This window comes from Choloepus didactylus, chromosome 5 (genome assembly GCF_015220235.1).
Source record: "Choloepus didactylus isolate mChoDid1 chromosome 5, mChoDid1.pri, whole genome shotgun sequence".
Classification (NCBI taxonomy): Eukaryota; Metazoa; Chordata; class Mammalia; order Pilosa; family Megalonychidae; genus Choloepus; species Choloepus didactylus.
In genome coordinates, this window is record NC_051311.1 from 107860013 (window position 1) to 107886783 (window position 26771).

General features: G+C 38.2%; 1 protein-coding gene across 5 annotated transcripts in view; it reads left to right on the top strand.

Moving 5' to 3' along the window:
• The window catches only part of CDK14 (cyclin dependent kinase 14), a 678858-nt gene that overhangs the window by 517486 nt on the left and 134601 nt on the right, over nucleotides 1-26771 (top strand). For all 5 annotated transcript variants that reach the window (XM_037836624.1, XM_037836622.1, XM_037836621.1 and 2 more), the window contains one exon: nucleotides 2149-2212. In XM_037836624.1, the coding sequence (XP_037692552.1) occupies nucleotides 2149-2212 (64 nt within the window). The remainder of the gene's footprint in view (nucleotides 1-2148; nucleotides 2213-26771) is intronic.

Below are 26771 nucleotides of genomic sequence, written 5' to 3' on the forward strand. Positions count from 1 at the left end.
CATAATCTCAACAGTCAATTCTGTAACAACTAAAAAAAGTATTATGATGTTCTCCTTGGTAATTTTTATGAGATTACTATAATACTTGATAATCGCTTTGAAATGGAAACTTTGGGTGCGGATAAGGAGAATGCTAATGGAAAAGTTTTCCTAACACAAGCATTTTAGAATCTGGTGTAGCTGGGCTAACTTCACACTTGTATTGGGAGCGAGAGAACAAGGTGGAGATTGTGGCTGGCCTTTGCATTGCTTAGGAAACTTTCAGAGAGTCTATTTCATATGCGATGGATTGTCTGTGTTCAAGTCATGCTTTTGTAGATGAAATTTCCTCCCTTTAACTGTTTAGTAGTGCTGAACCCCTCGTCCTATATGCAAAATTCAGTGTGAGAACCAAGTGGGACTTTTCCAGATAAGCCATGTTTGCTGCCCACAAACTTGATTGTCTCTTTCTCTCTCTCTTGCATTAATAATGGGAATTATTGAAAAGAAAGAGAAAAATGCCTCTTGTGGAGACATCATTATCACAGTGGTTTATGTAAGACAGTGTCCTTGTCCATTTTCCTACTGGACACCTCTTCCAGCCCTCTCGCCTGTCTCCTTCCCCCACCCACCCAATGCATCAATGAGACCTTGTTTGTATAGATCTAGCTACTACTGTCAGTAATAATTATTGCTTGCAAAAATAACCAATTGTAGTTTAAAGGAAGAATTGTATTCTCTCATCTCTTGACCCCAGATTCAATGTTTCTGTGACAAACATAAATATATGTGTTTAACCCTGATTCACCAGAGTAGGAAGCAGTGAGTAAAGCTTGCCCTGGGTGCGTGCCACTCTTTGCTGTCACGTCCCTGTCCCATCTATTAACAAACACTTAAATACTCAGAGCTCTGTATTGTCTTGTTGCCTGGCTGTACCCGCTAATCCTCAGAGGTAAAGTGAAAATGCTTCATTTTCTCCCATATCTGCCATTCCTCCTTTTCCGGACAGCGTCTGGCTTTATCTCTTACCCTTTCTAACCTGTTTGACTACCCATGTTTGTCCATCAAAATTGGAATTACAGCATCTGAACCTGGCTACCCTGAACAGGGAGGCACTGTGGGAGAGTGGACAGTGCTATATTTTTCTCTCCGATTTACATATCCCTCACCTGACTCAGTGTCCTGAGGGTGCTTTGAATAATATCTAATATTTGCATAGTGCTTACCATGTGCCAAGCAGTATTCTCGGCACAAATGAAGTCAGTACTGTTATCACCCCCATTTTAAATATGAGGAAATTGAAACCCAGTGAGGTTATTTTGTGCCCAGGGCCACATGGCTAGTAAATAGGGGAACAGGGATTTGAACCCTAGGAGTCTGTCTCCAGAGTCTGGGCTGTTAACCGTTAAACTCTACTGCTCTCAGTCAGTGATTTACTATGACCTTTGAGTCTGGTGGCCGTAGATCATGTAACTGAAAATTCAGATGGAGTGTGCCCAATTATTTTTGAGCTGGAGTTATATTTTAATTCCCTTAGTGAGATTAAACATTGTGGTGATAGAAAAGTAGATGGGGAACAAAAGTGGAAGTATGAATAGCAAAAGGGAAAAAATGTAGGAAGAGCATTTTGGCTAGAAGAAACTTTAAATTACATAATTAAAGATTTTAACTGTAATGAGCCATATAGCCAGTGGAGACTTTGAGCATTCAAAACTGTTGATCCTGCTTCTTTGAAACATTACCATGCTCAGCAGAGAATGTGGAGGGAGAAATGACAGAATTCTTAGAACTATTAAATGATGAGACATGGTACTGGAATGAAGGTCAAAAGTTCATGAAAGAATCATGAGGGACACAAACATATTTTATTCTGTTCTGTGAAGATGACAGCATATTGCTTAGTTCTAAGCCTACGTATGAAGTTTGGAGTCAATAAGGTATAACAGATTTAACTTGTCCACCACATTCAGCAGCATTTACTAAAACACAGAGATTCATCTTGGGTGGCTCTTTAGCTGGGTTTGTTTTTTACCAAAATAAAATCCCTGGCACGTGATAATGGAAAAAAATCCAGAGTTTCGTAATGTAGTGTACTGATTTCTACATTAGAGAATTTTGAGTGCTTTGGAAATAATAAGTCTGTTTCCACAATTTCCTGCTCTCCACTAGGTCCTTGGAACGCCAAATGAGGACACATGGCCTGGAGTTCATTCTTTACCACATTTTAAGCCAGGTATGTTTCATTAATTACCAATGCTTAAGTGCTTCCTGTAGGCAAAGGGTGAATATATAAATGTCCCCCCCCAGAGCTAATACATTACTTTGAAAACATTCCGGTTACTTTTGCTATTGTATATTATATCTGTTAGTGGAGTTGCCATTTTGTTTTCACAGTTTATTTGCCTATAAGACTGTTAATGACATCCCTCATGGGAGAATTTCATCATATGTACCTTATTTAATATGACCAGCTGACCTTGAAATAACCATTCATTTCATCATCATCTAGACTAGCATTCTTGTCTGTAAAAGCAGAATTTAAATTGAGGTACTAAAAATCATTTGTGTGACTTCTTGTAATATTATTGGGAAAATTATTAAATTGTGAGAAGTAAAACATCAAAATGTTTATTTCTTTTTATAAAACTGATGATATATGGTCAGTTATACTAAGAACAATATAAGATGTTCTGAACTACTTATTGTACAGCATTCCATATTTTAAAATGTAAAATATTTAAACTCCTAAACTCAAATATCTGAGTGAAAAATGCAGAACTTTTAAAAAATACGTTGTTACAGTTACTTGAGCAGTAGGTGGCAGTCATGAAACTTTTAGCTTAAATTACACTTGACAGAAGAGTCTCAAGCACTGTCTGTTTAATTTTTATAGGAAAGTTGAAAGGTTTGGAATTGGAAATTTAATAAAATCAGTGGGATGAATTATTGTAAACTGATTCTCTTGCTTGTAATATTTTTTTTCTTTTCTCGGTTACAAAACATGGATTATAAAATGCAGACCCACCGTAAAATTGCTTAAAAGGATTTTATGGAAGATCTGATTATCCATTATCCTATTAGGAAAAAAGGCTATGAATAATTTTGGTCAGGAGAGCCAACTATATTCTTTTTCTCTTCCTTCTCTCTTTTGGGGGGCCATCAGGAATAAATTATCAATCCCAAAGAATGACTGAGTTGGGAGTCTATTTTTGTTCTTAATATTTTTCATCTGAAAGTGTACAGTGTGCTGAGAATTCTTTTATCCTCTTCTGCTGCTCCAAAGACTCTTTGTATTTCTACCGAAATATTCTAAATGACTTCTATGTTCTAAAGGACTACAGAAATTTAACAGTTTAGGAAGGTTTTTTTGTTTTTTAAACCACACAAGAGGCATCCTCCAACTGATCCACTTGTTCCTAATGGAATCTAAGTGAAGAACACAGCTCTTTATAAATGTCCCAAATATGGGCTATTAAAGGTTAGCTTCCCTGTGCTAGGATTTAAAATCTTAAGTCCTACGAAGGAAGAACAGACGAGAATTTGAAAAGATTTTAAATGAATAAAGTTAGATGCCGAAGGGAACAATGAAGACAGTCATTTGGCCTGCCAAGTTTCTGTACTAGAAAATATGGAGTACTATGTTTATTTTAGTGTAAATGGAATTTATCTTCAGCAGCAGCATACGGAAGCATATATTAAATGTGTTCTGGAATGTACCACTACACAATGCAAATTAAACTAACGTATTGTGAGCTTCATGAGGCTAGGGGTTGTGCATGGTACTTATCTGATGGCTAATAAATGTTTAGTGACTTGAATTACATTGAATGTCTACAACAGACATTATATATGTAGCTATTCTGAAGAACATATATAAATAAAGTTATATATGTTTACGTTCCTGTTATGTAGCCAAATATTACACAGTAGGTAATGGAGCACTAGAACATATGTCAGCGGTGTAAAGTGTGGGTGCTGACAAGCAAAGAAAGTGTTCCAGGCATGGCTTGTGGCTTGTGGGTAAGGATGGAAGGTATAAGTGCTTCCAAGTTAGCCTGGGAGGAGTCAAGGGGAGACAAGATAATAGATGGAGGGGAAGGAAGCAAATCTCTGAGTACTTCCCTGCGGCACTTAACCAGGCCATCCGGCAGAGTCCGGGTCTCTAACCTCAGGGCCCTCAAACTCCAGAGGAAGAAAATGCACATTCCCAGAGGAGGAAATGCACCAGTGGCACAGGCCACCTGCCCCCCACCACCACCCCCACCATCCGCCTCCTTGTTCTGCTCCAAAGAGTGCCTCAAGAAGTCTGAGGGGAAGGCAACAGTCTCTACCATGAGGGCATGTTTTGTTTAATTTTTTAACAAATAATACATTTTTTTTCCTTTTTAATTTTTATTGGGATTGTTCAGATACCATACAATTATCCAAAGATCCAAAGTGTATAATCAATTGCCCCTGGTACCCTCATACAGTTGTGCATCCATCACCACACTTAATTTTTTTTCAATTTTAGAAGCTTTTCATTACTCCAGACAAGAAATAAAGTGAAAGATGAAAAAAAAAGAAAAAAAAAAAAAAGAAAGAAAGAAAAGGAAACTCGAATCCTCCCATATCCCTAACCAACCCCCCTCAATTGTTGACTCATAGTGTTGGTGTAGTACATTTGTTACTGTTTATGAATAAAGAACGTTGAAATACTACTAACTGTAGTGTATAGTTTGCAATAATTATATATTTCTTCGCTATATGCCCCTCTATTATTAACTTTTAATTGTATTGTCATACATTTGTTCTGGTTCATGGAAGAGTTTTCTAATATTTGTACAGTTAATCATGGACATTGCCCACCATAGGATTCAGTTTTATATATTCCCATCTTTTGACCTCCAACTTTCCTTCTGGTGACATATATGACTCTGAGCTTCCCCTTTCCACCTCATTCACGCACCATTTGGCACCGTTAGTTATTCTCACATCTTGCTACCGACACCTCTGTTCATTTCCAAATATTTAGGTTCATCCTAGTTGAACATTCTGCTCATACTAAACAACCACTCCCCATTCTTAAGCCTCGTCCTATATCTTGGTACCTTATATTTCATGTCTATGAGTTTACATATTATAATTAGTTCCTATCAATGAGACCCTGCAATATTTGACCTTGTGTGTCTGGCTCATTTCACTCAGTATATTGCCCTCAAGGTTTTGTCATCAACCCATTTTTTTTTTTAAGATGGTTTTGTTCACACATCATACATTCCATCTGAAGTAAACAATCGATGGTTCTCTGTATGGTCTCATATTTATGTGTTCACCACCTTCACCACTATCTGTATAAGGGCATCTACATTTCTTCCACAAGGCAGTATGGAGAGTCAAAGAAGGTAGAGAGGCAAAAGAAAGAGGGAAAAAAAATGACAGCTAGGAAGCAGCAAAAGGAAAAATAACCTTAAATCAAAGTAGAGTAAAGAGTCAGACAACACCACCAATGTCAAGTGTCTAACATGCCTCCCCATCCCCCCCTCTTATCTTCATTTACCTTGGCATATCGCCTTTGTTACATTAAAGGAAGCATAATACAATGATTCTGTTAGTTACAGTCTCTAGTTTACATTGATTGCATCCCTCCCCCAGTGCCTCCCCATTTTTAACACCTTGCAAGGTTGACATTTGCTTGTTCTCCCTCGTAAAAGAACATATTTGTACATTTTATAACAATTGTTGAACACTCTAGATTTCACCAAGTTACACAGTCCCAGTCTTTATCTTTCCTCCTTTCTTCTGGTGTCCCACATGCTCCCAACCTTCCTGTCTCAACCATATTCATAACTATCTTTGTTCAGTGTACTTACATTGCTGTGCTACCATCTCCCGTAATTGTGTTCCAAACCACGCACTCCTGTCTTCTTCTATCACGCTGTAGTGCTCCCTTTAGTATTTCCTGTAGGGCAGGTGTCTTGTTCACAAAGTCTCTCATTGTCTGTTTGTCAGAAAATATTTTGAGCTCTCCCTCATATTTGAAGGACAGCTTTGCTGGATATAGGATTCTTGGTTGGTGGTTTTTCTCTTTCAGTATCTGAAATACCACACCGCTTCCTTCTTGCCTCCATGGTTTCTGCTGAGAGATCCGCACATAGTCTTACTAAGCTTCCTTTGTATGTGATGGATTGCTTTTCTCTTGCTGCTTTCAGGATTCTCTCTGTCTTTGACATTTGATAATCTGATTATTAAGTGTCTTGGCATAGGCCTCTTCAGATCTATTCTGTTTGGGGTATGCTGCGCTTCTTGGAACTGTAATTATATGTCTTTCATAAGAGATGGGAAATTTTCATTGATTATTTCCTCTATTATTGCTTCTGCCCCTTTTCCCTTCTCTTCTCCTTTTGGGACACCAATGATATGTACATTCTTGTACTTTGTTTCATCCTTAAGTTCTCGGAGACGTTGCTCATATTTTTTCATTCTTTTCTCCATCTGCGCCTTTGCATGTAGGCTTTCAGGTGTTTTCCATTTCCTGAGTGTTTTCTTCTGCCTCTTGAGATCTGCTGTTGTATGTTTCCATTGTATCTTTCGTTTCTTGTGTTATGCCTTTCATTTCCATAGATTCTACAAGCTTTTTTTTGAACTTTCAATTTCTGCCTGATGTATGCTCAGTGTTTTCTTTACAGCCTCTATCTCTTTTGCGAAATCTTCTCTAAACTTTTTGAATTGATTTAGCATTAGTTGTTTAAATTCCTGTATCTCAGTTGAAGTATACATTTGTCCCTTTGACTGGGCCATAAATTCGCTTTTCTTAGTGTAGGTTGTAGTTTTCTGTTGTCTAGGCATCTGACCTCCCACGCCACCCCAATGAGGTTTTCCCAGATGAGAACAGGCTCAGGGTACAGAAGGAGGAAATATTCAGTATCTGGTTTCCCTGATGGTTTTTCTTAGAGGGCTGATACACCTGTGCTTTTCTGCCTGGCAGGTGCACCTGTCAGCCTGTCACTGGCTGGTGTAAGAGGGTGTGGCCTGTGGCTCTCCTCCCCCAGGCTTTGGGGTCTGGTTCCGGTAAGGCAGGCAGTAGAGCTAGGCCCCTCCCTTTCCTCTTGGGAAGCTGTGCCCCCTCCAGAGAGGTGATCTGCACGTCAGTAAGTTCTTTGTTTCTCTGACTCTGCTGATCAAAGTGTTTTGATTTTAAAATGGCTGAGGCTTTCTTTACTGCAAAGCCCTGTGGGCTGAAAACAGCTGAGGTTTTCTCCACAGAGAGAGAAAGGGACAGAAAGCTCCCAGGTTCACCCATCAGCCAGAGATAGCACCCGATCCTCTGGGCTCCCTGTCCTGAGACAGATATGTCCCCTGACTCTCCCAAGGTCAGTTGTCACCAAAAGCCTCTGTCTGCTTGATGGGGATTCACTGTTTGTATTGAGCAGTTAATATTAAAACCCTACTTGGGGCTGGGCTGAGGTCCACTTGCTTGTTTGGAGAATGCTGTTTTCTAGCACTGCGCAGCTTCCTTGAGGGAGGGGCTCTCGGCTCTCAGTGCGGTTCGCAGTTTTTACTTACAGATTTTATGTCGCAATCTCGGGCATTCCTCCCAATTCAGGTTGGTGGATGATGAGTGGTCAGTCATGTTTGTCTCCCTGCAGTTATTCCAGGTTATTTACTAGTTTTTTGGTCATTTATGAATTGTTCCAGGGGTGGACTAACAGTCTTCCACTCCTCTCTATGACGCCATCTTAGCTCCTTAGATAATACACTTTTAAAAAATCAAACAATATTAAAAAAAAAGGATCATGGTGCAAAGCCTTCTCCCCAACCCTGTCCTCTAGCTTCCCACTTCCTGAGTACCACGCCCCCTCCACAAGCCCCCAGTCTCTTCGTTTATTATGTTTATGTTCCTAATGGTAATGTAAGAAATTACGAGCATGTATTTTCTTTTTTTCCCGTATTAAACACAATTCTACATCTTGCTTTTTTCATTAATACATCTTGAAGATTTTCATGTCATTACGTAAGAAGGCCAGTGTGGCTTCCCTTTTCCCTTTTACAGCTGCGTTTGTTTTCTGTTGTATGAATTTAATTTATTCCCTTGTTATGGACATTTAAGTTGTTTCCAGTCTTTTGCTATCATAATTTTTTTTTAACTTTGCTAATTGTTCTTTTTTGTTGTTGTTGTTGCACACTTCAACCCTTTACAGAAAAAAAAAAAAAAGACTAAGAGCGCCTGAAAGTCCGGTTAATTACATCTGTTCTTCTGATTCTTTTCAAGGTAGAGACCTAAATTGTTATGTAAATATTAGAAAATACAATTTATAATTAACATTTTCGAGTTTCACTTGAACATTTTTGCATTCAATTTTACGTATATTACCAAGTATTTAATGGCTATATAACAGTCTATGGTAGCAATAACAATACACCAAACTTACTTATCCATTTCCCAAGTATTGGGCTTTTTTTTTTTTTTTTTTAACTCTTATGAGTGGAATCTCTAGGAACCTCTTTGTTCAAGAATCTTTTTTTTTTCTTTTGACTATCTCCTGGGCATGTACTACTGAAAAGGAATTAGTATAGCAAGAGATAGCTCAACTATAGAACCCTTACTGTATTCTTATAAATAGCTCTTTTAAGGCTACTAATATACAATGCTACTGGTATGAGGACACAGGCAATTTTTTTTGTTTTTTTAATTCAGTTTTATTGAGATGTATTCACATACCATACAATCATCCATGGTGTACAATCAACTGTTCATAGTACCATCATATAGTTGTGCATTCGTCATCCCAATCAATTTCTGAATATTTTCCTTACACCAAAAAGAATAAAAATAAGAATAAAAAATAAAAGTAAAAAAGAACACCAAATTCATTCCATCCCCCCCCCCATTCTAGTTTGCTAATGCTGCTGGAATGCAGAACACCAGAGATGGATTGGCTTTTATAAAAGGGGGTTTATTTGGTTGCACAGTTACAGTCTTAAGTCCATAAAGTGTCCAAGGTAACACATCAGCTATCGGGTACCTTCACTGGAGGATGGCCAATGGTGTCTAGAAAACCTCTGTTAGCTGGGAAGGCAGCTCCAAGTTCTGGGTTCAAAATTACTTTCTCCCAGGACATTCCTCCCTAGGCTGCAGTTCCTCAAAAGTGTCACTCTCAGTTGCTCTTGGAGCGTTTGTCCTCTCTTAGCTTCTCCAGAGCAAAAGTCTGCTTTCAATGGCCATCTTCAAACTGTCTCTCATTTGCAGCTCCTCTCTCAGCTTCTGTGCATTCTTCAAAGTGTCCCACTTGGCTGTCGCTGCTTGCTCCTTCTGTCTGATCTTATATAGTGCTCCAGTAATTTAATTCAGACCCACCCTGAATGGGTGGGCCAACACCTCCATGGAAATTATCCAGAGTCATCACCCACAGTTGGGTGAGGTGCATCTCCATGGAAACAGTCAAAGAATTACACTCTAATTAACACTGATCGGTCTGCCCACACAAGATTACATCAAAGGTAATGGCATTTGGGGGGACATAATACATTCAAACTAGCACACCCCATCCCACCCTATTTTTCATTTAGTTCTTTTTCCCATTTTTCTATTCACCCATCCATACACTGGATAAAAGGAGTGTGAGCCACAAGGTTTTTACAATCACACAGTCACACCATGTAGGCTACATAGTTATACAATCATCTTCAAGAATCAAGGCTACTGAGTTGCAGTTTGACAGTTTCAGGTATTTTCTTCTAGCTATTCCAATACACTAAAACCTAAAAAGGGATATCTATATAGTGCATAAGAATGCCCTCCAGAGTGACTTCTTGACTCCATTTGAAATAGCTCAGCCAGTGAAACTTTATTTTGTTTCATTTCACTTCCCCTGTTGGGTTGAGAAAGTTTTCTCAATCCCACAATGCTGGGTCCAGGTTCATCCTGGGGAGTCACAGCCTGCGTTGCCTGGGAGATTTACCCCCCTGGGAGTCAGGTCCCACGCAGGGTGTAAGGCAGGGAGTTTCCTGCCAAGTTGGTTTAGAGAGATTGTCCGTATCTGAGCAACAAAGACATTCTCTGAGGAGACTCTTAGGCACAATTATAAGTAGGCTTAGCCTCTCCTTGCAGTAACAAGCCTCACAAGGGCAAGCTCCAAGATCGAGGGCCTGGCATACCAAATTGTCAGTCCTCAATGTTTGTGAGAATATCAGCAATAACCCAGGTGGGGACGTCCAACATTTCTGCATTTTTCCCAGCTCCTCAGGGGGGCCCTGCAAATATATTTTTATTCTCTTCCCAGATCACTTTGGGATATATTGCTATTTCACACTAACCTGTACAAATCTACCAGATCTCACTTCCTATTAAAAGTTCCATGTAATTATGGTGTTTGAATAAACTGACCATACAAGTGAAATTATTCAGTGTGCTGTAGAAGATATATATCCTAAACCAAATGAACATATCTTCCCTTGGTCTCATGCAGAAGTTGAAGTTTTAAAACACAGTCAGTATTGTCCTTTACCCTTTGGCCTGATTTGGCTTAGTCCTAACCAGATCTGCTTCATTCATATCTCTAACTGAAGTCTGTGCTCTTTTTCAGCTTTTTTTTTTTTTTAACAGTTGATGTATGCACTAATACTGACATTCATATCTGCCAAGCTCTAGCTCTGCGTTTCAGATGTCACTCAGATACCCAAAGTTCCAGAGGACCGACCAGGTTATACACACAGAGATCAGCATGTCAGAATTTGGAGACGACCATTAAAACTCAGGAATAGATGTGACTGCTGTAAGAGCTTACAGTCTAGGGACCATTACAATAAGTGGTCCCCTGATAGGCTGTGCTCTAAGATTCAATTCTCAGAGTTTACACATTGTAGTTAGTCCCTATTGGTGAGGCATTATGATGTTTGTCTTTTCATTTCTGGAGTACTTCACTCAAAATGTGGACACAAGCAATTTTAAAAATTTTTGAGCTTTTTTCCAAACCAGGTCAAAGTTGTTTTAATTGTCATTTTCAATATTAGGAAATCTGTATATCATTCTATGAATTGATTTTAATTTATATCTTCTCATCTGTTCCATATCGTTTTATAAATTTGTTTCATAAAGAGTAGAAAACTTTTTTTAAAAAATCTTAAGCACTTTATCCATTTTATAAAAGTTAGAAAGACTAGACTATTATACCAACTGTAGTACAAAGGAAACGTTATATAATTGAAAAGTATTTTGGACAAAATAGAAGAGATTAACTGAAAGAAAGATGAAAATTGTATCCTAAACAGGAAGAAGGCAAAAGAAGAAATGACTATCATAAATATCAGTGCAATGAATAACTTTGTATATATGTACATACACTTCACATATATGCAAGTATAGCTGAAGGATAAATTACCAAAAGTAAGGTTGCAGTTATAATAGTACAAGTAGGTACAGTTATGATTTTGAATACTTATGTCAAGTTGTTGTCCAACAGGGTGGTACCAACTGGCTCTATTATCAACAATACTTATGAGAGTGCTTATTCTCCACAGTTTTTTCTATAGTGTACTGCCAAACTTTTGGGGTTTGCCAAGCTGAAAGGCAACAAAAAGAATCGCAATGTGGTTTTAATTTGCATGTTCCCTCTTATGAATGAGGTTGAGCGCCTTTTTGTGTTCAGTATCACTGCATTTCCTTTTCTGTCGACTCTTTATATCATTTGCTCAATTTACAGTTGCATTGTGCATCACTTTCTTATCTTTCTAGGAGTTTTTTTAAATATATATATATATATCAGAGATAAATCCCTTTGTCTATGAAAAGTTTTTGCTTCTCTGGGATTTTGCAAACTGATCCTTTCTAATTTTTTCAGCAATTCTGAAAGTAATCTTCGCTTTTTATGTCTTACTTGGCTTGCTTAACTGAATAAATTTTGCCTCAAGAGAATAGTGCTGTCATGATTTTTTTTTGTAAAGAACAGTTCCCTTTAAAGCTATGTGTACCCATTCATTTATACATATCTATGTAAGAAAAACCAATTTATGTTTTCAAATGGATAATTTTGTGGTTCTGATGTAGGTCATGAATAGAGCTATAAAGCTAAGTCTCTTGGCTTCAACATACCCTAATCTTATTATCCAGTAGGTCTTTTTTTTTTTTTTTAACTAACTTAGTTTTTTTGTTTTTTTAATTTTTATTTTTTATTTTTATTTTTATTTTTATTTTTATTTTTTTTATTGAGATATATTCACATACCACGCAGTCATACAAAACAAATCAAACTTTCGATTGTTCACAGTACCATTACATAGTTGTACATTCATCACCCAGATCAATCCCTGACACCTTCATTAGCACACACACAAAAATAACAAGAATAATAATTAGAGTGAAAAAGAGCAATTGAAGTAAAAAAGAACACTGGGTACCTTTGTCTGTTTGTTTCCTTCCCCTATGTTTCTACTCATCCATCCATAAACTAGACAAAGTGCAACTAACTTAGTTTTTATGGCTAATTCCTATAGACTAGGTAAAAAACATTTATTTACTCAGCACTATTTATTGAGCATCTTTCATATGTCTAGGGACTGGGGATATTGCAGTGAACAAAACACACAAAATCTCTGGTAGGTAGGAGAGACGTGTAATTAAAATATATAGAATCTTAGGTCATGCTAAGTACTGTGGATTAAACTAGGGGAAGAAACTGGTTCAGGAAGTGCTAGGAAAGGTTGCAGTTTACAATTTTAAATGGGTGATCAGGGAAGGTCACACTGAAAAGGTAACATCTGACTGAGGGAAATGAAAGGAGCGGGCCATTAGTATATTTGATAAAGAACTTTCTAGACAGAAAGAACAGGATGTTCAATGGCCCTGAGGTGCCAAGGAGAGGGCAGAAAATGAGGTCAGAGGCCACAAAGGCTGAGGCAGGTCACGTTGGACCTTGCAGGCCACTGGGAGTCCTTCACCATCTCTCTGAGCAAGGTAGAAAGTTCTGGAAGGTTTTGGACAAGGCAGGCATGATCTGGGTTACATTTCAGTAAGACCACCCTGGCTGTTGTGCCGAGAATTGGGGGCCAAGGCAGAGATAGGGAGACCAGTTAGGAGTGTAAAGGAGTTTAAAGGAGAGATGAAATATTCCATGAATAAAAAAACTGTCCTTTTCCAACTCCTCTGTTTTAGCTCAACACTTAACATGATTTTCTTTTGGAAAACATAGCAAATTTGAGGAACATTTTTAAAACAATTCTTAAAATACTTAAAAAACAGTTAGATAAAAACTGAGTTATTTTTTCTTTTGTATTTAGCCTGTGTATATCCTCCTCTACTCTTACATTTATGCTAATCAAAATTCCTTAACTTCAGCTTACTCCTATAGCAACCAGACAGCTGTTGCATAAATATGTATACATATACTTTTGTATGTGTGTCTGTTACATACAATAAGGAGGCTAACCTTGGAAGTTGCTGTTTTACCATCGTTCATTTCTGTTTAAATTCCTCTTAAAAGAAGTGGGTCTGCTTTGAACCAGATCACCTTCCTTCCTGTCCTTCACCCTAAGGGTTCTGTGGTTTATGGTCTTTTAAAAATAGGCTCTCTCTCCCCTCTCTGATATATCCTCGGGAAGCTTGCTGTAGGAACAGCCTTGGAGGTGCGAGTTTGCATTGTGGTATTTTTAGTAGTTCAACAATTCTGTCACAAAGCCCCATTCTCTTAAAAAAAATTGAGTCCAGTTCAAAATTAAGACTTTTTTTTCCCTTTAGCTTGTTTCTTATTTACTTAGTGGAATGCCTTTCCCTTATGCCCTCTGCTTTAATTTCCTTCTGGAATAATGAGAGACTTCCCCACGTGAATCCCAAGATCAGTTTCTCCTGCATGCTTTCCCACTGCCCTATTAGCTGTACAGAGGCAGCATGGCTGATGTGCCTCTAGGGAAGGGACGCTTCAAATTTTTGTTGTAGGAAAGCTTAGCTTTAACATCTTTAAAAAAAAATTCCTCTTGGTACATATTTGGTGGTGGTGGTGGGGTGTTTGGGCTGTAGAATTGTGGTAAATTCTAGATCAGTGCAGAATGCAAGTGGACATTTGAGGCTCTCCAGGCTGGCGGAATCAGGGAGACTGGACGAAGAAGTCTGCCAACATCTTGTAATTTCCTGCAGCCACGGAGAACCCCAGGGTGCTTGAGTTGGCAGTGTGGGTGGTGTTTTGTTTGTGCCGTAACTACTTGAGCCAACTGAATGCTTGAACTGGAAGAAGCCCCAGCAACTGTCTAGTCCTGTTCTCTCCTTTATAAAGTTAGGAACCTGAAGTCTAGAAATGTTAAAGGACTACCCTAGGGTTAGGGTCAGAGGTGGAACTAGAACCCAGGTATGGGCCTCAGCTCATTCTCCCTGCACACATCTTGGCAGATCATGCTGCTGGATGTGTATGAACTTCTAGAGACAATTTTATTGATGATTAGTCTATTAGAAAAAATCAGAAAAGTGAAGATGATCTGACATCTGTATTTGGTAAAATATGTACACAGACCCACAAATATCCCTTTGTATAAAATGATTTGGCTCCAAAATAACATGTAGACTCCCTCTATGATAGTTTCATTCCTCTCTTAAATGCTTCCAACAAAAGAGACAGTAAACAGCTATGTAATGACAGATTATTATTCAGGAGATAGAAAAGGAAGACTTTGTGAAATTCGGGGAGAATAAAAAAACACCACTAGACCAGAAGCAATTGAAAGTAGTGAAATTTAGAATAACATAATTCTGTATCCCAAAATCAAGCAAGATAATAGAGCTTTTCTAAAGTAATTTTACTGTTCTCAAGGGAAAGTTATCCGATGCTATTTTGACTAAAGTTTGAAGAAGATAGAATTTCTTACAATAAGTGAACTAATGTAAATAATGACTTGCCATTGGAGACAAAGTGCAGAATAGTAGCATTTTAAATATAGTATGTCTCCAAACTAAGGCCACAGGCACATTGATCTTGAAGGCATCGTTTATATATGGGGCTTAGTTGTATTAAGGCTTTAAAAGGAGGTAAGAAATTCACTTCTCATCAAGTCTTGTGACTTATTCACAGGCCTTACTGGGACTCCAAAACCAAATAGATCCAGAGGGAAGAAGTAAATTCTAGAAATAGAATGCAATGGTGATAACACCTTACATTTTATGTTGCATTTTATTATTTACAAAAAAATTATGTATCTTATTTTATATTTAGAATAACTTTGAGTTATTACAATTTTGTTATCCTAATATTGTTATCCCATTTCAGAGAGAAGGAAACTGAGGCTTAGAGAGATTTTTGTGGTTGGCACAAGGCCACACCGTTTTATACAGCAAAGCCAAAACCCAACCCAGGTCTTTAGACCCCATGCTTGGTTTTCTTGCTGATGCTTGACCTCACTTTAAGGAAGCCGCCCCGTCTGTAAACCTAGAACTACAACGGAGAGTTTTAGGCTCTTCTCAGTTCTGTGTTGTAGCATCTCAGAAAATAGCTGTTATCTGCTTGTAGATACCAAAACCATCTATCCACCTGCTAAGTATGTCCATATTCTTAAGCCCTTTAAACCTGTGCTTCCAGTAGCTTATCAACTCCTAAATGCCCTATACAGATGTTTAGTCTCAGCTATGCATTCCTAAATGCATTTTATGGGGGCTGCCCAGCTTCAAAACTCATAGACCCAAGGAGATTTGAACCCTTATCCTTTACTTAAATTCCTAGTTTTTCCCAGTTCTTTAAGAAAGTGATGGAAAGCTTCAGAAGTGGCAGGATTGTTGTTGGGGTCAGGATAGTCAGTGTAGAACGTCTGGAAGTGAGACTGACTTCCATGGTGCTGCCCCTCTCCGACCACACCTACAGTGGGGGAACACCTATGGCCATGCAGGGTCATCTCCCTTCCTCTTTGAGAAGAATTGTGCCTGCTTCATCCAGCTCAAATGAATTTCTACAGAAATTAAATGAGATGGCCTATTTTTTAATTCTTTTCATTATCTATCTATACTCTACCTGCTTTTTAGAAGATTTGAGCTAGCTAACATAATTGATGTAAACTTGACATGTCACTACAAAATAATATTTTTACCATTTATTCATTTACCTCTGCCGGGTATTTCCTTTCCCACTTGCCTTTTATGCATTATCTTAGTAATCTTTTTAAAAATGTTTTTGGGTGGTTTTTTTTTTTTCCTATTAATAGCAACTGTAAAATCTCAGGTTAGGTCTAAATGTACAAGGGTGTAACTATGTGATGGTTATAAAACAGGCTTCAAAAATTTCCATGCAGCACCAAGACCATAAAACTCTTAAAAGAAAATGTAGTGCAATATCTTAAAGATCTTGTGAAAGGAGGTGGTTTCTTAGACCTCACACCCAAGGCACGAGCAACCAAACAACAAATAGACAAATGGGATCTCCTCAAAATTAAACACTTTTGTACATCAAAGGACTTTGTCAGAAAAGTAAAAAGGCAGCCTACACAATGGGAGATGATATTTGGAAACCACATATCAGATAAGGGTTTAATATCCCAAATATATAAAGGAATCCTGCATCTCAATAACAGAAAGACAAACAATCCAATTAAAAAATGGGCAAAAGACATGAACAGACATTTTTCTGAAGAGGAAATACAAATGGCTCAAAAGCATATGAAAAAATGCTCAACTTCACTGGCTATTAAGGAAATGCAAATCAAAACCACAATGAGGTATCATCTCACACTTACCAGAATGGCCATTATCCAAAAAACAGAAAATGACGAGTGCTGGAGAGGATGTGGAGAAAGAGGCACACTTATTCATTGTTGGTGGGAATGTAGAATGGTGCAACCACTCTGAAAGACAGTATGGAGGTTCCTCAGGAAGCTAAATATAGATTTGCCATATGACCCAGCTATTCTATTGCTGGGTATATACACAGAGGAACTGAAACTGAAGACACAAACAGACATTTGTAAACCAATGTTTATTGCAGCATTATTCACAATTGCCAAGAGATGGAAACAGCCCAAATGTCCATCAAAGGACGAGTGGATAAACAAACTGTGGTATATACACATGATGGAATATTATGCAGCTGTAAGACAGAACAAAGACATGGATCATGTAATAACGTGGATGAACCTTGAGGACATTATGTTGAGTGAAGTTAGCCAGAAACAAAAGGACAGATTCTGTATGGTCTCACTAATATGAACAGACACTAATGAACAAACTTTGGGAGTTAAAAGCTGACAACACAGGCGACCAGGAGATAGAAAGAGGGCAGAGATCAGCCATTTGATGCTGAAGGACTACAGAATGTTTAGGATTGATTGCATAGATCCAGAAATAGACAGGATAATACTGTGTGATGGTAGCACAGTATTGTAAGTACACTGAACAAAGATGTCTGTGAGTAAAGCTGAAAGAGGTGGGATAGGAGAATGTATGACACCAGAGGTAAAGATAGATGATAAAGACTGGGACTGTATAACGTGGCAAAAACTGGAGTGGCCAGTGACTGTTACTAAATATACAAATATAAAAATGTTTTTGCATGTGGGAAAGCAAATGAATGTCAACCATGTAGAAATTTGAAAAAGGGATGGTATTCAGGAAAAAACATAATCAAAGCAAAGTGGAGTCTATGGTCAACAGTAACATTGTAATATACCTCCATTAAATCTAACAAAGGCAATATGCCAATGCTAAATGTATATGAGAGGGGGATATACGGGAGTAATATGGGATTCTTGGTAGTGGTGTTATTTGCTGTCCTTAGTAGTATATTGTATTGTATGACGTTATTTTTCTTTTTATCATTTTTTCTTATTGCTAAAAAAAAAAAAAAAATTTCTTGTAGTAATCAGTATGTTCAAGTGCTGATTGTGGTGATAAATGTACAATTTTATGATGATACTATGAACAACTGATTGTACACTGTGGATAAATGTATGGTATGTGAATATAACTCTATAAAATTGTAGGAAAATATATATATAGGAGTAAAAGTGTTGGAGAAAACATGGTGAGAGGGATGATGCCTCACCAGTATGGACTAACTACAATGTGTAAACTCAGAGTTGAATCTTAGAACATAGCCTAACGTGGATGCAATAATTGTAATAGTCCCTAGATTGTAAGCTCTTACAGCAGTTAACTCTATCCCTGAATTGTAAGGCCTATCTCTAAACTTTGAGATGCTGATCCCCTAGCGTATAACCTGATTGGTCTCTGGAACAATGCATATCTCTGGGACACCTGAAACTCAGAGCTAGAGCTCGGCAGATATGAATGTCAGTATTAGTGCATACAGCCACTGTCAAAAAAAAAAAAAAAAGCTGAAAAAGAGCCCAGACTTCAATTAGTGATATGAATGAAGCAGATCTGGTTAAGACCAGGGCAAGCCAGGCCAAAGGATAAAGGTTGAAACTGATTGTGTTTTAAAACTTCAACTTTCATGTGAGACCAAGGGAATAGATATCTATTTGGTACAGGATCTAAATTTTCTAAACGGTACAACTCTACAGTCGATTTGTTCAAACACCACAATTGCATGGAACTTTGAATAGGAAGTGAGATACGGTAGGTTAGTATAGGCTGGAGTGAAATAGTGACACATCCTAGAGTAATTTGGGCAGATAATAAAAAATATATTTACAGCCTCCCCCTCCCCAGCCCCAAGAATCTGGGGGAAGGTGCAGATGTGTTGGACATCCTCACCTGGACTGGTGATGTTGTCTCAAACATTGGGACTGGCGATTTGATGTGCTGAGCCCTTGAGCATGGGACTTGCCCTTATGAAGCTCATTACCACAAAGGAGAGTCTAAAGTTGTATGTAATGGTGCCTAAGAGTCTCCCCCTGCGTACCTCTTTGTTGCTCAGATGTGGTCCTCTCTCTCTCTAACTGAGCCATCTCGACAGGTGAACTTGCTGCCCTCCCCTCTACGTGGGACCCGACTCCCAGGGGTGTAAATCTCCCTGGCAACGCAGAGTATGACTCCCGGGGATGAATGTGGACCCGGCATCGTGGGACTGAGAGTATCTTCTTGACCAAAAGGGGGATGCAAAATGAGATGAAATAGTTTCAGTGGCTGAGAGATTCCAAATGGAGTCGAGAGGTCACTCTGGTGCACATTCTTATGCACTATATGGATAACACCTCTTAGGCTTTAATGTATTGGAATAGCTAGAAGTAAATACCTGAAACTACCAAACTCCAACCCAGCAGTCTGGACTCCTGAACACAATTATATAATAATGTAGATTACAAGGGGTGACAGTGTGATTGTGAAGACCTTGTGGATCACACCCCCTTTATCTAGTGTATGGATGAGTGGAGGAATGGGGATAAAAACTGAAGGACAAATGCGGTGGGATGGGGGGATGATTTGGGTGTTCTTTTTTCACTTTTATTTTTTATTCTTGTTCTGGTTCTTTCTGATGTAAGGAAAATGTTCAGAGATAGATTGTGGTGATGAACGCATAACTATGTTATCATACTGTGGACAGTGGATTGTATATCATGGATGATTGTATGGTGTGTGAATGTATTTCAATAAAACTGAATTTAATTAAAAAAAAAAAAACTCCAAAAATTTCCATGCAGATATCTGGCTCTGATCTCCAATTTTATTGCTAAAATCCCTGTGGTTCTGCTTGATCCAAGGTTTAAGACATTTAGAACTCTCTCCACCCTCTGTCAACCACCACCTTCATCAACCTTGCAGTCCCTCTTCTCAGAAATAATGCCACTCTAGTCACATAGGGAAAAAAGCCAGTGAATTAGTAAATTTATGAAATATGTGAACTTTATAGAGTAGAGGAAGTAAAAAAAATGTAAGCCTGATGGAAAGGCTAGACCATCTTTGCTGTACTTTTGTACTTCCCAACTGTGGCAGTCACACTGGGAGACTGCTGGTGACTGCGAGCTGGGAAGAGCATGCTCACGCTGAGAGTCAGTCTTCAATCAGCAGTAACCGTGCTTCAGATAGACTCATGAGTGGGGATTCATATCGAGTGCCTGCTGGGTGCCAGCAGTATGTGGGTGCTGAATATAGATAGAGTCATGAACAAAGCAGACACCAACCCTTTTCCCTAAGGAGGTTTCATGCTAGAGGTGGACTGATGAAAGACAAATTACAAGTTACTACATGACTGGAGTGGGGTGATCACAAGGAGAGTAACAAGAGACAATTTTGAAAAGTGGGTCCTAGAAGACCAAGTTAAGGAGTTTGGATTTTATTTGAAGTGTGACAGGAATCATTGGAGGGTTTTTAGCGGAGGAGGAAATTGATGTTTCGTGTTTTCAGAGGAACCTACTGGCTACAAAAAGTCACGGCCTATTTCAGAAATGGAAGGAGGTTTCATCTCAAGTGCAAACTTCTCTTGATTGGTAGTTTCTTCCTGGAGCCCTGGGTTGAGAATGGTCAATGAAGCAAATCCTGGCTCAGCAGGAAATTACTCTCACATCAGATAGCAGTGATGCTGCAGGCATAGGGAATATTTTCCCACACAGGTCTATAGTTGGCCAATGATATAAAATAAAATGATATAGCCAATGATATAAAATAAAAATAAATAACAAATAGCCAGAATTATTTTAATTACTTAAAAATATAAAATAATTATGCAGTTCTTCTGCAACAAGCAAATGGTGTTTCTGAATGAATTGTGGAAATCCATTCAAGTGCAAAGCAGGAACTGTCTTTACTGACTTCCTATGTATCTGTTGGAAGAATTTCCCAACAATTTTCTCTAGAAGGCATCCATAATGATAGACACTGCCAGAGTGTGTAGTAAATGCGAAAGAAATATAATAAAAGTTTCAAGGGGCAGTGAAGTTGTTCTGATTACAGCCTTATCAGAATAAAAAAACAATACTGAATGAACTAGTTTCACTACTCCTACTCTCTTGGTTTTGTAAAATTCAGTTTGGGAGTTACACACACCTACACATCTTATTTCACGGAAGTTGATAAAGATTGCCAATCACCAAAGACTTCTGTATCTCTTCAGTGATGCTTCTCCCTCCCCCACCCCCACCCACAACACACACACCAAAGATTAAAATCCTTGTACATTGTCCCATATGTGTCATTTGGTCAAAATCAAACTAAAAAAGGAATTAAAATTTTAGCCTAAGGCTTGAGACTAAAATTTAATTAAGATATGAATTATGTTTATGGTCCTAAAAGAATTGTCATCTCAATTAAAACAGAACAGTTTCTATACCAATGACATTACCATAAGCTAGGAATACTGTTTTTGCTGGTTTTTAAAAATTTGTAACTTGATGTTTTGTATTTATCTTGCTTACAAGTAAATTCCAGAAAATGTGTAGCTAAAAATCTATGCATTGTATGAAGTCCTCCATATCTACTTACTCTGAATTTTTAAGCCCTCTTCCAAAGACATTTTAGAAATCATGGTCTTAGAAAAGGGAATTGAGAGGATTCCAAGTTTGGATCTAAAACAAAAAACTTTGATCCCTATGTTCAAGTCAGGTCTAGGGAAGAAGTGGGGCTTCACAAGGCCAAAGGCTCGCCACATGTGCTTGCACAACTGACCGTCCTGAGCAGTGATCCCATGCCAACGTGAGAGATCCGTGACCGACTAAGTGACTCACCCAAGGGTGGGATGAAAGAAGGAACACTGGAAGCACAGAGAACGGCCTGGTGTTCAGTAATCTTAGAATTCCTTTTAATTGTTTCAGCATTTGAAAATTCTTAGAAACAGTAACTAGTGTAAATTTTAAGTGCTAGCTGGCTGGTCATGCTACTTTGCATTGTATAGCTCTTTACCGTTCACCAAATACTCTCACATCCATTTCCTCATTGGTTCCTCATAGCAGGCAGATAGCGTCGGTGGCATTATCTTTGTTTTGTGGATGAATCAGGAGCCTGGTATGGAAAGCTCTACCTCATGGTACATGGTAGTACTGGAGCAGAGCCTATATGTAGCAGTCAACTCCACCACAGTAATGCTCAAATAAGCCACCCCAAAGTCAGTGCCATATGACAGCAAGCATCCATTAATTGCTCATGTCTGTGCAGGTCAGCCAGTTTCAGCTCATCTGGCTGGGCTCTGTTGGACTTGGCTCCAGGTGGCAGGTTGGGCTCAGATCTGTCCCACACATCTCTTATCCCCCTGGGAACCAAAGCAAGCCAGGGGCACAAGCGAGTGGGCCCAACCCCACAGGCACATCCCAAGCCTCTGCTTGGGTCAATACCACTAACATTCCATTATCACACAAAGTATCAGTGGGGCAGAAAAGTATACACCTCTCTGGAGGTGAGAAGGGAGATGGAGAAAATGCCTCCTGAATAGTAATCTGATCTACTACACTAGTCTTTTGATTTCTATGTTTGCCAGCTACCTGTGGCCAAAATAAGTGAATCAAATTAATTTTTTGCTATTGTTTAAAAAAAATCCCTTTAGGCCATTGTCATAGGGCTTCTTCAAGGCAAAGACATGACTGTGGAATAATTCTTATGGCAATATATGGATGAAAAATAGTTTTAGTTTCTATTATGTAAGATGCAAGCAATATTTTAGCCCCCAAGTATCCAAGTCAGACCCATAGGATAATAAACTAACTGCTCATAATTTGCTCAGTTGTAAGATCTGTTGAATTTTCTTCACTTAAACCTGTCCTTGCTGCAGCGCTGTCAGAGAGTGCCTTTGTAGGTAAAGACAGTAATGTTTGCAATGGAGGTTATTAGGAGAGGACAAAAGTGCGTATGCAAACAGGTGGTTGCATCTCTAGAGCCAGCTTTGTAAACCCTACTAATAATCTCTCCATTGTAAAGAAGAAGAGTAATTGTTATTCACTCGGAACACCAATTGTAGCTCTCCACTAGTGCATTAGAATCACAGTTACATATAAAGAGGTAGAAGAGCACTGATGTGTCTGTGGTTTTTATTCATTTCTGTAACTGTTGCCCTAAAAGGAGTAATTTTGGATAATGCAAGTATATACCCTCCCTGGAGTAAATGGAATATGGAAAGAGAGGTATCCTATCACTTTTAAGCTGAGAAGTGTGTGGATGGTTTGAAAACCTCATCTGCAATATACGCTCACATATCCACATTTGTGTGTATGTTAAAAAAATGAAATGCCTTAGCAAGTAAGAATATCTCATGAATATAGGAGGGCATTTGCTTCTACAATATGCTCAGTGAGTCCTCCTTTTACAAAGAACACCACTGGTAATTGAAGAATGATTTGCTGCAGTCAAGGCAGGTAAGGATGCTGCAGTCTCCCGTTTTCAGGACTGAAGATGGTTGCTCGGCATTTTATGATAGTTCCTCTGGGTGACAGGGACAGGGCACTGCAATTCTGTTCACAGTGATATGTCATATCAAAGCCTCCTGCTGATAATGCTAGAGATGTGTCAAATCTTAGCCTTTATATATTTTGGGGATATCAAGTGTTTTAAAGCTGTGAATTGCAGTTGTGCAAATGTACATATTATTTGTAAAATGCCTTTTTGGATTACTGTGCTCTTTTGGAGTTAAGATATCTAAACTCCTCAGATATCATTATTTTGGAACAAATCTGGCCTTCTATATTTGGAATAAACTCTTCTGCTGTACATGAATTCTGCTTTACTTTGGTTCCAGCTTTTTGTCTCTTGATCAAAATACCAACTGAAATGTTCACTGCTGGTATCGTTTTCCTTAAGAAAAAAGAAAGAAGTTTGCATAATCATATTTGTGAATACCTATTAATATAGTTTCTTCTCATGCGGGCCTAGTAGTATAGGTTTACATGATTTATGTAGGCCACTTATGATCTTGTAGAGCTGTTTTGTCTCTGCTGTGTATCCCCAGTACCTGACAAATAGTAGGCATGCAATAAATATTTGTACAATGAATGAATAGTGCTGCCTCCTATCCAAAAGAATTTGAAGTAATTTTCTGTTAAATAAACAAATATAGGCTGGTTAGTTGAAATGTAACCAGAGTGATTCATGAATATGCTAATTTTTCACCGTTATAAGGGACTTGGCCCTTTTTTCTCCACTGAAGCAGCCTGAGAAAGGCATTAAGCTCAGCAGATTTCCACCAGATGAGAGCGTCCTTCAGCTCAGCCACAGCTCTTTACCAAATCCTTGCTACCTTTTTACAAGCTCAGTAAGAATAAATGCATTTGTTAGAATGTAGAATAATCATGAAGAATTTAGATTGTGCATAGTTGAATGATGGTTTAGAGGAGTTAATTATAAAGGGTATGCAGCATATGATGTCGTTTTGTACATACTCATTTTTATATTGACTTGTAAACTAATACTTATTCCATTGCATTATTTACATGGTATGATGATATTAAATCCGTTTGCAAAAGACACAAGAAAGTTTGAGTCTTTTTATGATTTCCTATTGCCAACCTTTCCTTCCCCAGTCCCCTCCCCCACCTGACCCCCCCAAAAAAGAGTAAAAGAAAAACATTAGCTCACAAATCTTTGTTTATCCTTTCAGGTCCTTTGAAAGTGCTTGGGGTTTTTTGTTGATTGGTTGAATTTTTTACTCATATATTCTCCTGTCAATGAAATTAAAAACATGGCAGTATCTCATAAGATCCAACATTATCAGTGAGAGGTGGGAGGAGGATAAAAATTAAACTTAATCACCTAATGTATACAGTATATACCTATACATTAATGAATAAATTCCACTTTGTTTTATCCTCATGTAGTTTAAAGTTTGTTTTTATAGTGCCTCAAGCCATTTCAGATTTAACTTTTTTAAGCTGGGAAACTTTATAACATGTAGACTTGTTCTCCATTTGTTTTCCTGTGGAATTTCAATGAATTGCAGCATGGCAGTGTGAGAGAAAACCTTCCCAGTCCCGTCCCCCGCCTCATGTGGCATAGTAAGTGATTTCTCCTCTGCAAGCCCTCTTCCTTGGTCCCCCGCTGTGTTGTGATCATCCTCTGCAGTGTCCCTGCAAAAAGAGGAGAAGGTGAAAATCAGCCTGCAGGTTTAAATTAATTGCACTCCTCAGTTATGCCATGAGTAAGCCAGTGCTTTCAATAACAACATTCTAAACTTCTAGTTTAACCATAATTGGAAAGAGAAAGTTGACATTGAAGTAGTAAGTGACTGAGTAAACTTAACTGAAGGAAAACAGTGTAAAACATTCATCTGCAAATAGGATAATCTGATAAAATTACTCATAAGCAGTTTTGTGTATCTATTTTATTAAATTCCCCTGTTATCGATTTGGGGCATTAATTGAAACATCTTTCTGTTTTCAGAATTCCCATGGCTAATTATGTAAATTGCCTTCTAATGGAACAGTACTTTTATTCATAATGGAAGTAGTTTTTTAATATATGTTTTTGATCTAATTATTAGTGTGACTTATGATTATTGCAGAAAATTTTAGAAATTTCTCCATCTGAAATGCTGTATTTCAGCAGTTAAGATCTGAAAGGCATTGGATACAAGAGTTCCAGAGGCCAGCAGTAGATGTTTGAGTTTATCTGACTTCATTTGGAAAAAAAAAACAGATGCAGTTTGTGACTTGGCCTCTGGGCTTTTGAGGGATTGTGTCCACATTCTTGTATCCCTTTCCACCCCGTGTCTGTAATTTTCTGTTTACATTTCTGTGCCACTTAACTGTAAACCAGAATTTATTCATTTTTGTGTCCTCATTGCCCACACAGACAGGAGCCCAGGCAGCATTTGCTAAAAGAATTTACAAGAGTTTATGTGAAAAGCATTAGAAAGTAAATGAGAGCATGAGACTTTATTCTTCCTTGTTTTTTGTACTTTCATATGGCTTGTTTCACTATCAGTTTTGGCTCTTTTATGCACAGCTAAAATGGATGCATTGTATTTCTGAAAAAAATTTCTATTAGCATATCCTGTCAAACTCTAAATAGAGGCAATTCTTAGAACTAATATTTATGTGCAGTCATTAATTGCTAGGAATAATAATTTACTTGTAAATGCAAGATTCTATTAATTTTGTTATCTGTAATAGAATTCTTGTGCCTCCTGAAATCATAGCAAATTATTAAAATTGCTTTGTGGGAAGTACAAAGTTAAAGAAATCAAATTTGCTCTACAAGTACATTTGATGTAATTAATTTTAACAATATCTGTTGTTTCTTTAACACCAGACTTTACATAAAAATAATGTTTTTTTAAAACATTATTAGTCCTCAAATCTAGAATATGGTTTAGAATGTCTATTCTATACCAACTGACTGACTTACATTGCATCTTATATAGTATACTCTAGTAGAGAATAAGCTCAGAAATTAGACATTCTTTTGAGACAAATGAATACATAATTGATGGTGAACTCCTTTGCCTACAGCTTTAAAACCTGGATATTTGTACTCTGGCTGATCTTTGGTGAGTGCACACCTTTACAGCCTATTTCCATTCGCTAAAGCTGCCAGAATGCAATATACCTGAAATGGGTTGGCTTTTACAATGGGGATTTATTAACTTACAATTTGCAGTTCTTAGTCCATGAAAATGTGAAAATGTCCAAATTAAGGCATCAAGAGGTTGATACATGGACCTAGAAGAAAGGCCACTGGCATCAGGGACACCTCTGTCACGTGGGAAGGCACATGGCTGGCATCTCCTGGTCCTTCCTTCCCAGGTTTCATTGCCTTCAGCTCTGGTTCCAGTGGCTTCCTCTGTGGGTCCTCTCTTAGCTCCTCTGGGGCGTTTCTCTCTAAGCTGTCTTGGCCCTTCTGTCCTTTGTCCTCACGTAAAGGACTCCAGTAAAGCATCAAGACCCACTCTGAATGGGGTGGGTCACCTCTTAATTGAAATAACCTAAACAAAAGTCCCACCCACAACAGGTCCACACCTACAGGAATGCACTGA